Here is a 15701-nt window from a genome sequence, read left to right as displayed (position 1 = left end):
TCCATGCGCAGTGCCACGCTTGATGCGGGGCTTGATCCCATGACCCTGGATCATGACCTGAGCTGAAATTAAGTTGGAGTCAGACGCGCTACCGTTGCGCAACGAGGTCCTTGAGCTGAAGTCAAGTTGGGGCGCTCAACTGACTGAGCCCCCCCAGGTGCCCCTCTGTGTCCTTTGTTTTATTTTATTTTATTTTATTCTATTTTATTTTATTTTATTTTATTTTATTTTATTTTATTTTATTTTATTTATTTTATTATTAAAAAAATGTTTTTGTAACATTTATTATTGAGAGACAGGGACAGAACATGAGCGTGCGGGGGGGCAGAGAGAGGAGGAGACACAGAATCTGAAGCAGGCTCCAGGCTCTGAGCTGTCAGCACAGAGCCCGACATGGGGCTCGAATCCACGAACTGCAAGATTATGACCTGAGCCAAAGTTGGACGCTTAACCAGTTGAGCCATCCAGGTGCCCCTGTGTGTCCTTTTTTTCAGATTTGACAGTTGAATTTTGTTTATGTAATGCTATAGAAAATATATGGTAATTTTAATAAATTAACAGATTTCAGAATTTAAACCTAAAAACAATTAGTTGACCAATTTGAAAGTTTTTAGTGTGTTGTAAAGCAAGACTTACTTTCTTGTCATTTTATCTTTATTTATTTTTTATTTTTTAGGGAGAGAGAGCGAGAGAGCATGCATGCGAGCAAAGGAGAAGGGCAGAGAGAGAGAGAGAGAGAGAGAGAGAGAATCTTAAGCAGGCTCCACATTTGACGCAGAGCCTGATATGGGGCTCCAGAGCCTGATATGGGGCTCCATCCCATTACCCTGGGATCACGACCTGAGCCTAAGTCAAGAGGTGGACTCAACGGACTGAGACACCCAGGCACCCCTCTTGTTGCCACTTTTAATGTATATATATGGTATATATATCTAATTTTTTAAAAAAGTTTGTTTTTTTTTTTTTTAAATTTTTTTTTTCAACGTTTTTATTTATTTTTGGGACAGAGAGAGACAGAGCATGAACGGGGGAGGGGCAGAGAGAGAGGGAGACACAGAATCGGAAACAGGCTCCAGGCTCCGAGCCATCAGCCCAGAGCCTGATGCGGGGCTCGAACTCACAGACCGTGAGATCGTGACCTGGCTGAAGTCGGACGCTTAACCGACTGCGCCACCCAGGCGCCCCTAAAAAAGTTTGTTTTGAGAGAGAGTGCAAGTGGGGAAAGAATAGACAGAAGGAGGGAGGGAGAGAGAGAGAGACTCTACCACAAATTGGGGCTCGAACTCATGAACCACAAGATCATGACCTGAGCTGAAGTCAAACGCTTAGCTGACTGAGCCATCCAGATGCCCCTATATATGTCTTTAATGTTTATTTTTGAGAGAGAGAGTGAGAGAGAGCATGAGCACATGTGGGGGAGGAGCATGGAGAGGGGGACAGAGGATTCAAAGTGGGCTCCGTGCTGACAGCAGAGAGCCCGATGTGGGGCTCAAAGTCACAAACTGCAACACCTGAGCCAGTCAGATGCTTAGCCAGCTGAGCCCCCCGGGGCGCCCCCCTTGTTGCCATTTTAAAACAAGGTCTGGGGGCGCCTGGGTGGCGCAGTCGGTTAAGCGTCCGACTTCAGCCAGGTCACGATCTCGCGGTCCGTGAGTTCGAGCCCCGCGTCAGGCTCTGGGCTGATGGCTCAGAGCCTGGAGCCTGTTTGCGATTCTGTGTCTCCCTCTCTCTCTGCCCCACCCCCGTTCATGCTCTGTCTCTCTCTGTCCCAAAAATAAATAAACGTTCAAAAAAAAAAAAGAAAATTTGAAACAAGGTTTGTATGTACGTAATTTGAGACACAAAAGATCTTTGGTTTTGTGATTGAGGAAAGATGGAGTAGATGTCCTTCCCTGTTCCACTAAGTATAGCTAAAAACCCTGGACGTTAGAAAACATACAAGACTGAAAGGTGGAGAGAAGAAAGTGTGGTGACTTGGAGTATCGGGACCTGAGAAATGACACAGAGCTGAGTGCCCTGGGTTTCTTTTCGCCACATATATCCCAGACTTGGGCCTGAAGAAGTAGCAACCTGGCGACATCAAAGGGCTCAGATCAGAAGCCTCAAGAAAAGCCTGCTCTCTGTAGTCAGAAGACCGGGAAAAGGACAGCCTTGGAGACAGGATGCTCTTAGAAAACACTGCAGCCCCCACCCTCACTCTTCTCAAAGCCTGAATGGGGAATCTGGACTTGCACTTTTGACAAGCTGTGTTGAGGTGACCCTCTCTGCCGGGTAATACCAGGGAAGCCTGGGTGAGGTGGGATTTTCATCTCTTTTGTGTGATAAGGGTGTGCCTTTCCTGCTGGAGTGGCGTCAGAGGAAGCCCAGTAGAGATTCAGGAGTTTCACCACCACCTGTGGTAAGGAGGACGTGCCGCGTGTAGTAAAAGGACCTCTGGTTTAGTTAGGGTGGTATGAGTAGAAGCCGAGGGAAAGGTTGAACTTAGAGCCCAGCCGGCAGCACTGAGGAGTACCTCCACCCAAGGTCAGTGGAGGCTGAGCGGAGAATGCTGACTTCCGTCTCCATTTTTCAGTCCACCTGGCAGAAACAAGTTGCTGGGCATCATCATTAGAGGCCTGCTGTAATAGAAGACTTAAATCAGATTCCAAGTCTGATAACATCAAATCCAAAATGTTGAGGCTTCACTAGAAAATTACATGTCATATGAAGAACTGGGAAAATCTCAACTTGAATAAGAAAAGACCATGCACAGCAACACAGGTATTGCAGATGATTTGACAGGGATTTTAAAGTAGCCATCATGAAAATGTTTCAGTGAGCAATTAGTGATGCTTGAAATAAATGGACAACAAAAACACTAAAATCTCAGGAAGGAAACACAGGAAGAAACAAATGGAAATTTAGAGCTGAAAAGTGTTAATTGAAACAAAAAACCCAGTGGATGACAACAGCAGAATGAAAAGAACATAGGAAAAACTGAAGAAATAGAAATTGCCCAATTTGAACAATTCAGAGAAAATAGACTGGAAAAAAGTGAACAAAACCTCAGTGACTGGTGGGACTGTGACAGAAGACCCACTGTTCTTGTCATCATCCCAGAGAGAGGAGAGAGCCAGTGGGGCTGAAACATACTGAAGAAATACTGGCTGAATATTTCCTAAATTTGGTAAGCCATAAACATATAGAATCAAGAAGCTTAGTGAAACCCAGACAGGATAAAACTCAAATCCATGCTGATGCTAAGACAACATCATAGTCAAACTTCTGAGAACTAATGACAAAAAAAGCAGCGAGAGAGAAATGTCACTTTACCAGTAGTGGAAAAACAATTTGATGGTGGATTTCTTGTCAGCAACCATAGAGGCCATAAGGAAGTGGCTTACTTTTCAAGTGCTGAAGGAAATGAACTATCAGCTCAGAATTCTCTATCAAGGGAAAACATCTTTCACGTGATCTGTCACCAGCAGACCTACCTCTCTAGAATAGGTAGAGGAAGTTCTGTAAACAGAATGGAAACGATATAAAGCAATGTGGGAACACCAGGAAGGAAGAACGAACAATGGCAAGAACAAACTTTGGTAAATTCTATAGACGCTCCTCTTCTGTTTGGAGGTTGAAGTGTAGCGCTTTGATGTTCTCTGTGTATGTAGAGGAAGTATTTCACTTGACTGTTACAAATGGGGAAGTGTGAAGAGACAGGAAGGTGAGGTTTCTGTACATGACCACGAACTGGTAGAATGTTGAGAATCAGTAGACTGTGATAGTTGTGAAAATAAACTACCTAGGGGTGCCTGGGTGGCTCAGTTGGTTAAACATCCAACTCCTGATTTTGTTTCAGGTCATGATCTCATGATTTGTGAGTTTGAGCCCCACGTTGGGCTCTGCGCTGATGGCATGGGGCCTGCTTGTGATTCTCTCCCTCTCTCTGCTCCTTCCCTGCTCGTACTGTTTCTCCGAAAATAAAGAAACAAAATACCTAGAGCAGTCACTAAAGAAAGTTATACGTAAGTAGGGCTTATTCCACGCATGTAAAATTGGATTAGTATTTGAAAATCATCAGTATAATTCATCTGTTAACAGACTAAAGAAAATCCACACCATTAAGTGATGCAGAAAACACAGATGACAAAATTCAACACTCATTCATGACACTCCCAGGAGGGCAGCCTTCTCATTTTGGTAGACAAAATCTACAGTCAACCTACAGCTAGCATCATACTTAATGGCCATAAACAGAGTGTTTTTACTTTGAGGTCAAAACAAAACAGGATGTTTGTTGTCACTGTTTACAACATAATACTGGGATTCCTAGCCAGATCAATAAGAAAAAGAAATAACGGTCTGTGGATCAGAAAGGAAGGAATAAAACTGTCTTTTTTTTTTTCTTCAGATGATATAGTAGTCTACATAGAAAATGCCAAAGAGTCTACAAAAACTCTCCTGAAATCAATGAGTTCAACAATAGTGTAGGATACCAGCAATTAACACAAAATGGAAATAAAAATACAATGTTATTTAAAATTACTCAGAAAATAAAAACACAAACTTCAGTGTAAATTTGAAAAGACATATGTAGGACTTTTATGTGGAAGTCTACAAAACTGAGGGAAGAAAAGATGATCTAAATAAACTGAGACATATACTGTATTCACAGATTGGAAGGCTCAACATGATAAAGATGCCACTTCTCTCCAAATTGATGAGCAGATTAAACAGAATTCCTATTAAAATTCCATGAAGATTTTTGTAGATATGGGAAGGATTATTCCAAGTTTATATGGTAAGGGCAAAAGAACTAGAATAGCTAAGACAGTTTTGAAAAAAAACGATAGTAATCACTAAATGATTTCAAGACAGCATGGTAGTCACGACTGTGTTGTCGGCAGGGGAGCCTGCCTGGCCCAGGCAATGGAGCATCTGAATCTTGATCTCACGGTTGTGGTTTGAGCCCCATGTTAGGTGTAGAGATAAATAAATAAAACTTAAAAAACCACTACAACAACTTACTGGCAGAGAGAGAGATCTATAGATCAGATGAACAGAATAGAGAACCAAGAAATAATCCCACCTGTGTATAGCCCATCGATTTTTGAGCAAGATGTCAAACTTTCTCAATTCAGTGTAAGATGGATAGTCTTCAACATGTGCTCAAATAATTGGATACCAGCAAAAACAAGAAAATCCAAAACAAAAATAGCCCTGGATCTAAACTTTGCACCTTAAAAATATCAACCCAGAGTAGCCTGTAAATTTATTTATTTATTTTTTTTAATTTGTTTTTCAACGTTTTTATTTATTTATGGGACAGAGACAGAGCATGAACGGGGGAGGGGCAGAGAGAGAGGGAGACACAGAATCGGAAACAGGCTCCAGGCTCCGAGCCATCAGCCCAGAGCCTGACGCGGGGCTCGAACTCACGGACCGTGAGATCGTGACCTGGCTGAAGTCGGACGCTTATCCGACTGCGCCACCCAGGTGCCCTGTAAATTTAAATATAAACTATACAACTATAATTTTAAGAAGAAAACAAAATTTTTAGGAGGTAGGATTGATAAAAAGTATTTAGACATGATTCTAAATGTATGATCTATAGGAGAAAGCTAATTGACCAATGGGATTTCTTCAGAATTTAAAGGTTTTGCTTTGTGAAAAACCCGGTGGGGATAAAAAACAAATTACAAAAAAAAAAAAAAAAGTTACAGATTGGGAGAAACTATTGGCAACACACATACCTGATGCATAACTCATGAAGAATATTTGAAGAACTCTCAAATCTCAGCAGTAAAATCCCAAAGTCCTATTAAATGGGCAAAAGATGCGAGGAGACATTTTACTGAGAAAGATGTTTAGATTGCACACAAGCACAGGAAAAGATGTGCAGTATCACCAGCCACTGGGGAAGTGTGAATGAAGACCGTAACAAGATAGTGCACGCCTACCAGAGCCGCTAAAATTAAACACAGTGACCATACTAAATGAGGATGCAGAGGATAGAATGTCCTGTATTGCTGATGGGAATATAAGAGATTATAACTGCTTTGGAGAATGGTTTGGTGGTTTCTTAAAAATACTAAGCATGGTTAAACATCAAGTTACTGCAGTTCCATTCCTATGGGTGTACACAGAGAAATGAAAACACAAATGCACACCAAACCTACACGTTATCATTTATAGTGGCATTATTCATAATAACCCGCAAATGGAAACAACCAAATGTCCGTCAACTGTTAATAAGATGTGGTGTGTCCGTACAGTGGAATATTTGGCAATAAAAAGGAATAAATTACCAACACATGCTATAACATGGGTGGACCTTGGCTAAGTGAAAAAAGCTAATCATGATAGATTAGGCCGCATATTGTAGGAACCCATTTATATGAAATGGACAGAACAGGCCAATTTATGTACAAAGTAGATTAGTGGTTGCCCAGGGCTGAATGTGGGGAATGAATTATATGATGTGTGAGTTAATATCTCAAAATTTTTTAAAAAACTAAACATACATCAATCATATGTCCCAGAAATCTCACTCGTGGGCATTTATCCAAAAGAAATGGAAACTTACATTCACACAAAAACCTGTATGTTATTGTTCATAGTAGCTTTATTTATAATAGTAAGAAACTGGAAAGAACTAAATTTTTTTTGAAACAGATGAATGGTTACATTATAGTACCTCCGTGCTGTGGAATACTACCCAGCAATCAGAAGGAAGTAACAGTTGGTACAGGTAACAACTTGCGTGGATCTCCAGAGCATGAAGCTCAAAACTTGAAGAGGCACATACTCTGCTTGTGTTCCTAGGACATTCTCAAATGACAGAGGAGATGGATGGCTCTGCGGGAGAGCTTGAGAAAAAAGTGGACACTTGGAACCTTTCTTACAAAGTGAGGCAGAGATGGAGAGGGTCAAAGACGTTGTCAGTAAAGAAGGGAGGTCCACGAATATCTTAAAATTACATAAACTAATAGATATACTGGGAGGAGGAGGGATCTGTAAGAACACAAAATGAGCAGGTCATGTTCTAAACACAAGTTACAGTTGAAGAAAGAAACATCATGTGTGAATAAATATATTACTTAAAATTAAGTAACAGGGTTGTGATATTGGGAGGGGGAATCAGTAACAGGAAACAAGTAGATAATGCCCAAAGTGGGTAAGTGGAAATGTTTATATTATGTAGAAATTTGAATGATGTCCAGATTTGTGCTGTCTTATGGCAGCCCCGAGCAGGTGAGCATGTGAGGTGTGGCTGATTCCCTTTGAGACTGCACCCGGGGGTTCCTGGGCGGCCCTGTCGGTTAAGCATCTCCAACTTCGGCTCAGGTTATGATCTCATGGTTCGTGAGTTCGAGCCCCGCGTCGGGCTCTGTGCTGATAGCTCAGAGCCTAGAGCCTACTTCAGATTTTGTGTGTCCCTCCCTCTCTGTCCCTCCCCCTGCTTACACTCTGTCTCTGTGTCTCAAAAATAAATAAATGTTGAAAAAAAATTTGTTTTGAAGATGCAGCACCCAAATGGAAATACCTGTTAGTGTTTTTTATGTTGCCTAAAGTGATAGTGGTCTATTTATTTTTGTAATTAAAATTTTTTATTTTAGAGGGAGAGTGAGCACTAGCAGGGGAGAGGGACGTGTGGCGGTGGGGAGAGAGAGAGAGACCCACCGAACCAAGCAGGCTCCATGCTCAGTGCAGAGCCTGATGAGGGGCTCAATCCCACAACCCTGGGATCATGATCTGAGCCTAAACCAAGGGTGGGACGCTTAACCAACTACACCGCCCAGGCGCTCCTCAAGTGATAGTATTTTAAACATAGTTGGCTAAATAAATCATCAAAAATGATTTCACCTGTTTTTACTTTTTCTTAACGTGGCTACTAGAAAATTTACAGTTAAGGCATGTGGCCTGTGTTGTATTTCTCTTGGACAGATTGGTCTAGAATCTGTAGTCTAGAACATGTGATTAGAATTGGTTCTCTCTGGGGAGTAGGCAGAGGCTGGGGAAAGTTGGTTAAGGGAGAATTGTTTAAGCCTGTCTTTGCTATTTGATTTTTTTTTTAAACTTAATGAAACTTGATAAAAAATTACCTCATTAACAAAGGCTGTGGCCTCTGTCTTAAAACACATTACTTTGTCACGTTGTAAATTACATGGTAAATATTACCATAGTAGAGAGATTTGGAATTGAAAGTAACAGTGGTCTACTATTTTCCTTCATTCCAGTTTGTCATATCAGAAATAAAGTCCTTGCTTTTCCTGCTCTTGTTCAGCTTATTGCAGGAGCGACTGGGACATCACCTTCTAGAAGTAATGCCCACAGAAAGCGGGAGTTGCTCCACTGCTCGCCAAGCAAAACAGAAACGCAAATCTCATAGCCTTTCTATACGAAGAACGAACAGCTCGGAGCAGGAGAGGACGGGTCTGCCAAGAGAAATGTTAGAAGGACAAGTGAGTTGGTTGCTGATCGTGTTTTCAATGTTCCAGAAATAGTCAAATACATACAGGTCTCCAGAGTAGAGAAAAAGAGTGTGTTACCAAAACAACACAGAACCAGCTCCCCTTCCCTCAATAACCGGGAAAAACAGCGGTGATACATAACAGCCTGCACAGAGACACGGGTGGCTAGTGTGACTGAGGAATTTTTAAAATTTTCCTTGATTTACGTCTAAATTTAAATAACCACACTTGGCTGCTGGCTACCGTATTGGACAGTGCAGGTAAACGGTCTAGGATACGTTTTTTAATTTGATTTACTTATATCTCTAGTGGTGAAAATCCTGCAGTCAACTTTGTTAGCGTCTTCTGGAGTTCACTCGTCGGGGGTAAATATGTTCTTTGCTTGGCCTTCTGAGTGCCCATCCTCCATTGTGATGTAGATCAAGCAGGTAACTGCATCTCAGGGTGACCCTTTGTGGGGCTTTTCAGAGTCCGCAAGCTGACCGGTCCGGCTGCTGCACCGTGGGGCCCTCGCCTCGGTGGCTTCAGCAGTCACCAGACGGCACCTGCCTGTTGGCACGGCTTCCCCGCCGGCCAGTGTGAGGTGCGCGGGCTGGTGCCGCGGCAGGGTTGCCAGCAGCTGGCATGGTAGGTGTGGGTGGAGGGATCTGCGAACCGTGGGCCAGTTACCCGTGGATTCTATTGGGACGGTGGCCCTGCACTTTGTGGACGAGGTTACGCCTATTTGGGAGCAGTACCAGACAGCGCAAAGGTAGCGTGAACGTGCTGCGGTGGTACTTGTACCTTCTCAGAGCTGTGAACGTGGGGCGTGTAGGAGTGCGGCGCTCGGCCCAGGCCCGCGGGGCGCGTAGGAGTGCGGCAGGCCCGCGGGGCCCCGGTTGTGGAGCGTGGCTGAGTCTGCATGTGCCCGGGAGCGAGGCCTCCCGCACCCGTGATTGTGCTGATGTGATGGAGTGACGTGCACGTGAGAGCCTTGCTCAGTCACAGTAGCTTTTCTGTCCTCACGTTTCTGAAATGGTCCCCGCAGTTCAGCACCTCTCCGTCGGGGTCCGTGAAGACGAATGGCACCAGTAGGCCGTCGGGGGCACTCCCGTGGCTCCGCCTGCCTGGTGGGAACGTTCTTGTTTCACTGCCCGTTTCGCTTCCTGATTGTAGGGTGAGGCTGTCGCTGCCATCCCAGTTTTGTCTCCAGTGGCAATGACATTCGACGTTAAGACGCGTTTAGTACTCAAGTAAATGTGATGTTTTGGTTGTTGAACGGTAAAGATCTTAAGGGACTGTGGGTATAGGTGAGCAGGACTCGATGCACGTAGATGTGGCCTTGGTGTGGGAGTCAGAACGGCTTCTCACCAAGTGCCGGTGCGAAGGGGACCGGCCGCACGAGGGTGTGGGAGGAGCGTGGCACGGAGATGGAAGAGCGGATGCGAAGGCCACGAGGCAAGGTGGACGGCGTGGCAAATGCTACTGTCGTGGTTTATTTTACTTTCACTGTTATTTCAAAATCTTATTTTTATTTTTCATATTTTTCATTGGTATTTTAGAAGGGTGTTGAGGGAGGCCATAGTACCCATTTTGCCAAATTTCAGTTTTTAAACATGGCTTCGTATATAGTTTTTATTGGCTTGTCAAATTTACTGGAACATTATGTGATTTCAAAACATATTGCTGAAATGTTTATGTCATTAGAGATCATTTTTGCTTAGAATTTCTGTCTTCCTGAGAACTTAATCTGAGAAGTTTAATTTATTTTTTTTATTTTATTTTTTTTTTTAATTTTTTTCAACGTTTTTTTATTTATTTTTGGGACAGAGAGAGCCAGAGCATGAACGGGGGAGGGGCAGAGAGAGAGGGAGACACAGAATCGGAAACAGGCTCCAGGCTCCGAGCCATCAGCCCAGAGCCTGACGCGGGGCTCGAACTCACGGACACGCGAGATCGTGACCTGGCTGAAGTCGGACGCTTAACCGACTGCGCCACCCAGGCGCCCCTGAGAAGTTTAATTTAATAAATATCGTATGTCCTTTTTTTTATTTGCAACTGACTAAACATCAGAAAGTTTGTGCTGCACGGAAACTTGAAAAGTCACTTAACATTGGTGGCAATTAAGTACTGAAACATTTTAGAACCATTACGAGTTCCGTTCTGGAAATACTCTGAGTGTGGGGTCACACGAACTAGCATGTCAGGCGTGCTCTCTGGAGAGGAGAGTAGTGTAGACTGTGCGGGCTCCCCACGACCGGCAGCGTCCAGAAAGTGCGTGTGTGTGAGCATGGGTGGGGCTGGGGACGCCGCCCAGTCACTTGTACCTCAGACTTCTGCAGAGGCGTTGCTTCTGCTCATGGACTTCCCATGAGGCGTAGAGGAGACTCCAGCTGTGCAGAACACGGGGGCAGGCGTGCAGGCACGCGTGGCGTGGTGCTCCTGACACTCACCACATGGATGTTCTCCTGTAACAGACACCGTTTGCTCTTACCGGTCAGATTTCTCATGTTTCCCTCCTCACAGTCTTGTAGGTGTTAGGAGATGTCCAGGATTTTGTCTGAAGCACCGTGGATGGGAGAGCTCTCTAAAAGCTCTTCTGTTAGTAGGTGGCTTATTAAGATTAATTTATAATGTCACACGGTAGAACTTTAAAGACTGTGCATGATGAAACTGCATTTATGGGAACTGTCTTCTTTCTCTACAAATGTGGAGGTTTTTGAATAAGGTAGGCTTGTTTCCTCCCTTGTAAAAGGGAAAATTACGTTATTTTGAGGAAGTGCTTGTTCTTGAATCCTGTATCATGCTGGATAGCCATTTATATCATTTCATCATAGTTTCGTACGTAGAAATGTGGAACTGTGAGTTCTGTAAGCATTTTACGTATAAGAAATAATATATAAAATAAGAATTTAAGAGAAATGAGAATTCGCTTTGGAAAAGAGTTTCTTATTCATTCATTTTAAACAGAATCTTCCTTTTTTTTCTTCAGGATTCTAAGCTGCCTTCCTCGGTTCGCAGTACACTTTTGGAGCTGTTTGGTCAAATAGAGAGAGAGTTTGAAAACCTTTACATTGAGAACTTAGAATGTGAGTATCTTCTGTCCTAATAAGCTTTTGTAAAATTTTGGGTAGATGGTCACCACTGTATCCATTTTGTGTTCTGTAACACACATAGTGGCTTCGAGTGACCCAGATTGATTACCTTACAAGTCACCGGTGGGAACTATGGGGGGCCCCTCCCAGCAGACTCAGGTCAAGGCCTTGGCAGGGCTGTGCTTCTGGAGGTGAGGGGGAGGGGTCTGTCTTTTGCTTGTTTGAACTGTGGCATTTTCAGTTCTGTGCATCGTGAGGACAGAGTCCCGGTGTCTAGAGCCCACCTCACCCCTTGCCTCAAAGCCCTTCCACCGTCCGTCTTCGAAGCCTTCAGTGGTGAGCATCTCTGAGCCATTCCTAAGGACGTGAGGGAAGGCTGGGTCATCGGGCCAGGCAGGGTGACCTCCCCGTCAGAGGTCCCTCGCTGTAGTCACACCTGCAGGGCCCCTTAGCCATAGGGCTCACGTGCTCACAGGTTACCTTTGGGGTGGGTAGCATTCTGCTGGCCACACTAGCTCATTCAGATGGTGGTTTTATGAAAAACAAATGCTTCTTATAACTCTCCCTATACAAAGTATACTGTAAATCGAGAAATTATTGATTCATGTTTTCCTTTAAAATATACTGTATTTTGAGAATTTCTTAGTATTATCTGTTTGACTTATTTTAAAGGTCAATCAGAAGTATCTATTTATCTATTATTTGTTTATTTTGGAGAGAGAGAGCGTGTGCGCACGAGCTGGGGAGGGGCAGAAAGAATATCCCAAGCAGGCTCTGCACTGTGAACACATGGCCTGACGTGGGGCTCCAACTCATGAACCGGAAGATGGTGATCTGAGTCGAAACCAACAGGAGTTGGACGTTTAACCTACTGACCACCCAGACGCCCCAAATCAAAATAGTTTTTAAATTAGCTTGGCTTTAGTTTTTATTCTTAGATTTTTTTTATAGAAGCAGTGCCTTCATTTGCTTAAAGAATCAAGCAGTGTAGGGGATTCTGGCTGGCTCCGTTGGTTGAGCGTCTGATTTCGACTCAGGTCATGATCTCCCGGTTCTTGGGTTTGAGCCATGTTTTGGGCTCGGTGCTGACAGTGCGGAGCCTGCTTGGGATTCTCTCTCTCTCTTTATGCTCCTACCCCACTTGAGCTCTCTCTTTCTCTTTCAAAAATAAACTTAAAAAAAAGATTCTGTGGGGCGCCTGGGTGGTGTAGTCGGTTAAGCGTCCGACTTCAGCCAGGTCACGATCTCGCCGTCCGTGAGTTCGAGCCCCGCGTCGGGCTCTGGGCTGATGGCTCAGAGCCTGGAGCCTGTTTCCGATTCTGTGTCTCCCTCTCTCTCTGCCCCTCCCCCGTTCATGCTCTGTCTCTCTCTGTAAAAAAAAAAAAAAAAAAGATTCTGTGTCTCGCTCACTCTCTTCCTCTGCCCCTCTCCTCTGCTTATTCTCTCTTCTCTCTTAAATAAAAAAGTATCAGTTGTAATGATCAAAGCATTATTGAGTTTCTGTTGTGATGTAAGGCCTTATTAATATTTTATGAACTCATGTAGTTTGTTCAAGAAAAACTGTAGGATTACAAATGACTACTGCTGGATGTACTTTGAGTTGACACAGTCTCGTGCTGCCTGGCTTTGGTGGCGCCCTGCCTCTGTAAGATCTGCTCAGAGCCTTTGCCCTTACCCTCTCTGTCACCTGACCCGGCCCCTTCGTCTCACCATAGCCTGAGTAGAGGGTACATCGTCCTGGCAGGTGCACAGCCTGGCTTGTAGGGGGGTGTGTGGCCAGGTCATGGTCCTGCTGCCTCGCTGTAGTGGCTTGTGCCCTCGGCTGAATCCTGTTCCTTGGCCACGTGTCATTCCTCAACGTTGTGGCTGGAAGACAGCCCTGGTCCCGCAGACCTGTTCCGGAGGAGAGCATAGGGACAGGTGTCTGCTGATCGCCTTCTTGATGACCGATGACCTTCCTCTTCATTCTTTCCCTGTGGTTCTGAGACTTTTGTGACTCTCCTTCAATTTTTTTCAAACTAATTCTTTTTTTTCTTTAATTCTTTTTTTAATGTCTATTTATTTTGAGAGAGAGAGAACGAACGTGAGTGGGGGAGGGGCACAGAGAGAAGGAGACAATTCTTCAGCAGGCTCCAGGCTCTGAGCTGCCAGCACAGAGCCTGATGCAGGGCTCAAACCCACGAACTGCGACATCATGACCCGAGCCAAAGTCGGACGCTTAACCAGCTGACCCACCCAAGCGCACCAGATTTTTAATCTTTGTTACATATAATCCTTACTTGGCACTCTGTGGTCCCACGCAGCCATAGTTATGTTTTGTTGTATGCTTTTCCTCCCAATTTCAGTGTTCTCGGCTAGACTGTAAACATTTCACTGAATTTTGGATAGTATCAGGAAAATGTTTTTAAGTGTATAGAATAAAGGACAAAGGAGATGGCCTACCTTGAGGTCCAGGAGCCCTGCCCGCGAGCCCTGGGGGCGCAGTCTTCCCAGTGTAGGGAGAGCAGTGGTTCTCAGTGTGTGAGAGGTGTCGCAAGTATTTTGAGAAGTCTGCGAACCTAATGTTAGGGTATTATTCATGTCTGTGTTTAGATAATACTTACACATAATATTTTTACACCCTCAAGTTTTGGAAGCGGTGAATATGTTTCAACATAAAAGTTCATGTCTTACCTTTTTGAAAAAACCTTTTTATTCCCAGTGCGTAGGGAGATTGAGACTCTTAATGAACGTTTAGCTGCTGAAGGACAAGCGATCGATGGGGCGGAACTGAGTAAGGGCCAGCTCAAAACAAAAGGTAAGGGTGAGCGCTCCCGACAGGACTGCCGACACGTGACATGTGGGGGAGATTTGGGATTTCATGAAGGACGTGGGTTTGTTTGCTTGCTGCAGTCAGCAGTGCTTGGGGCCCGTAGTCAGGTGTGGGTGGGGGCCGGTGAGGCGGAGAGGGGTGCCAGGAAGCTTGGCGTCTTGTTCCAGCTGTGCTGTCACCTCCATGCCAGCGTGGACAGATGGACCCTCGGGTTTCACTGTCTTCCCGTTGGCAGTGAGAGGTGGGGTTTGCTGTCCAGTCTGTCCTGGCTCTGACATTCTGCGGCCCTGACTGTCGATTCTCTGTCTCTGCAGCCAGCCACAGCACCAGCCAGCTTTCTCAGAAGCTGAAGACCACTTACAAGGCCTCCACCAGCAAGGTACGCAAGGCGCTGGCTCTCGGGCCGCTCATGTGGTATTTGAGGTGTGCGGACGTGTACCTGAAGTTGCATATTTTCCAATTATAAACATGTAACAGAGAAAGAGGAACTTCTGCTGTTTAGAAAACTTTGATTTTTAAAGGGAATATCCTAGATCTGTGAGATGGCCACAGCATATGGACACCTAGACACTCCCTTGCCCCGGTTCCTGTGAGAGTAAAAGATACGCGTTAGTAGCTACGGTGTCTTTTTGGAGGGAAAATACATTTTGTATTGTTATTTGGCTTGATACAGAGGCTCTGAATTTGGAGAAAGGTAATGGAGTAATGCAGTGCACCACAGGCACGTTTTCCGCCACCCACTGTTTTTCTCTCATTTTCTGAGCATTATCCAGATGTGAGGGTCTTGTCTCCAGGGCAGATAGGGACGTATGTGGTATTTTACTTCTTTAAAAATAATCTTGTTCTGACCTTCTTAAAGTGGCAAGGATTTAATTATTTGGGAATAAGTTTGTCTGTGAGGGAGTACTGCCGTGAAGTAATATTTTGAAGTAATTCTGTGTGCGTTTTTACTTTGAAGTATTTTGAATATACAGAAGATAAATTAGTTACCCAGCCTTAATGAATGTACATTCCTTTTGCTAAACCTGAGGGAAAAGTTGAAATTTGTGGTGAGTCTGCTGTGATGGCATAGTTACTGTCAACTCTGTTTTTCCAGTTCGTCCCTTTGAGCTTCAAGTTATGTAGCATGACATCCCCAGCGAGATTAACTACAAGTAATAAAGCAGATCCAGTCTTGCTGCTGTTTCTGCTTATTGGAAAACTTTGTTATTTAAAAAATACAAACATTGATTACATTTTCTTGTGTTTCCTTTGATAACTCCAGAGTATAAGTGCTTAGTTAAAAAAATTTTGTTGTTATGTATTATCTAGCTTATTAGTTTCTAAGTTTTTAATAAATTTAGAAATTTTCTTCGAAATAAA

General features: G+C 44.1%; 1 protein-coding gene across 5 annotated transcripts in view; it reads left to right on the top strand.

Moving 5' to 3' along the window:
* WDR37 (WD repeat domain 37) overlaps positions 1-15701 on the top strand; it is a 65934-nt gene that overhangs the window by 7896 nt on the left and 42337 nt on the right. For 3 of the 5 annotated variants that reach the window (XM_086715064.1, XM_086715063.1, XM_086715066.1), the window contains exons 2-5: positions 8267-8444; positions 11425-11521; positions 14229-14324; positions 14654-14718. In XM_086715064.1, the coding sequence (XP_086571190.1) occupies positions 8307-8444; positions 11425-11521; positions 14229-14324; positions 14654-14718 (396 nt within the window). In that variant the 5' untranslated portion in view covers positions 8267-8306. The other 2 variants (XM_086715065.1, XM_086715067.1) reach the window with 2 other exon arrangements.

This window comes from Puma concolor, chromosome B4 (assembly GCF_028749965.1).
Source record: "Puma concolor isolate L17-30 chromosome B4, mPumCon1.1.hap2, whole genome shotgun sequence".
NCBI classification, from domain to species: Eukaryota; Metazoa; Chordata; class Mammalia; order Carnivora; family Felidae; genus Puma; species Puma concolor.
The sequence above is the reverse complement of the archived record's forward strand: the minus strand, read 5'-3'. Positions and strand labels throughout refer to the sequence as shown.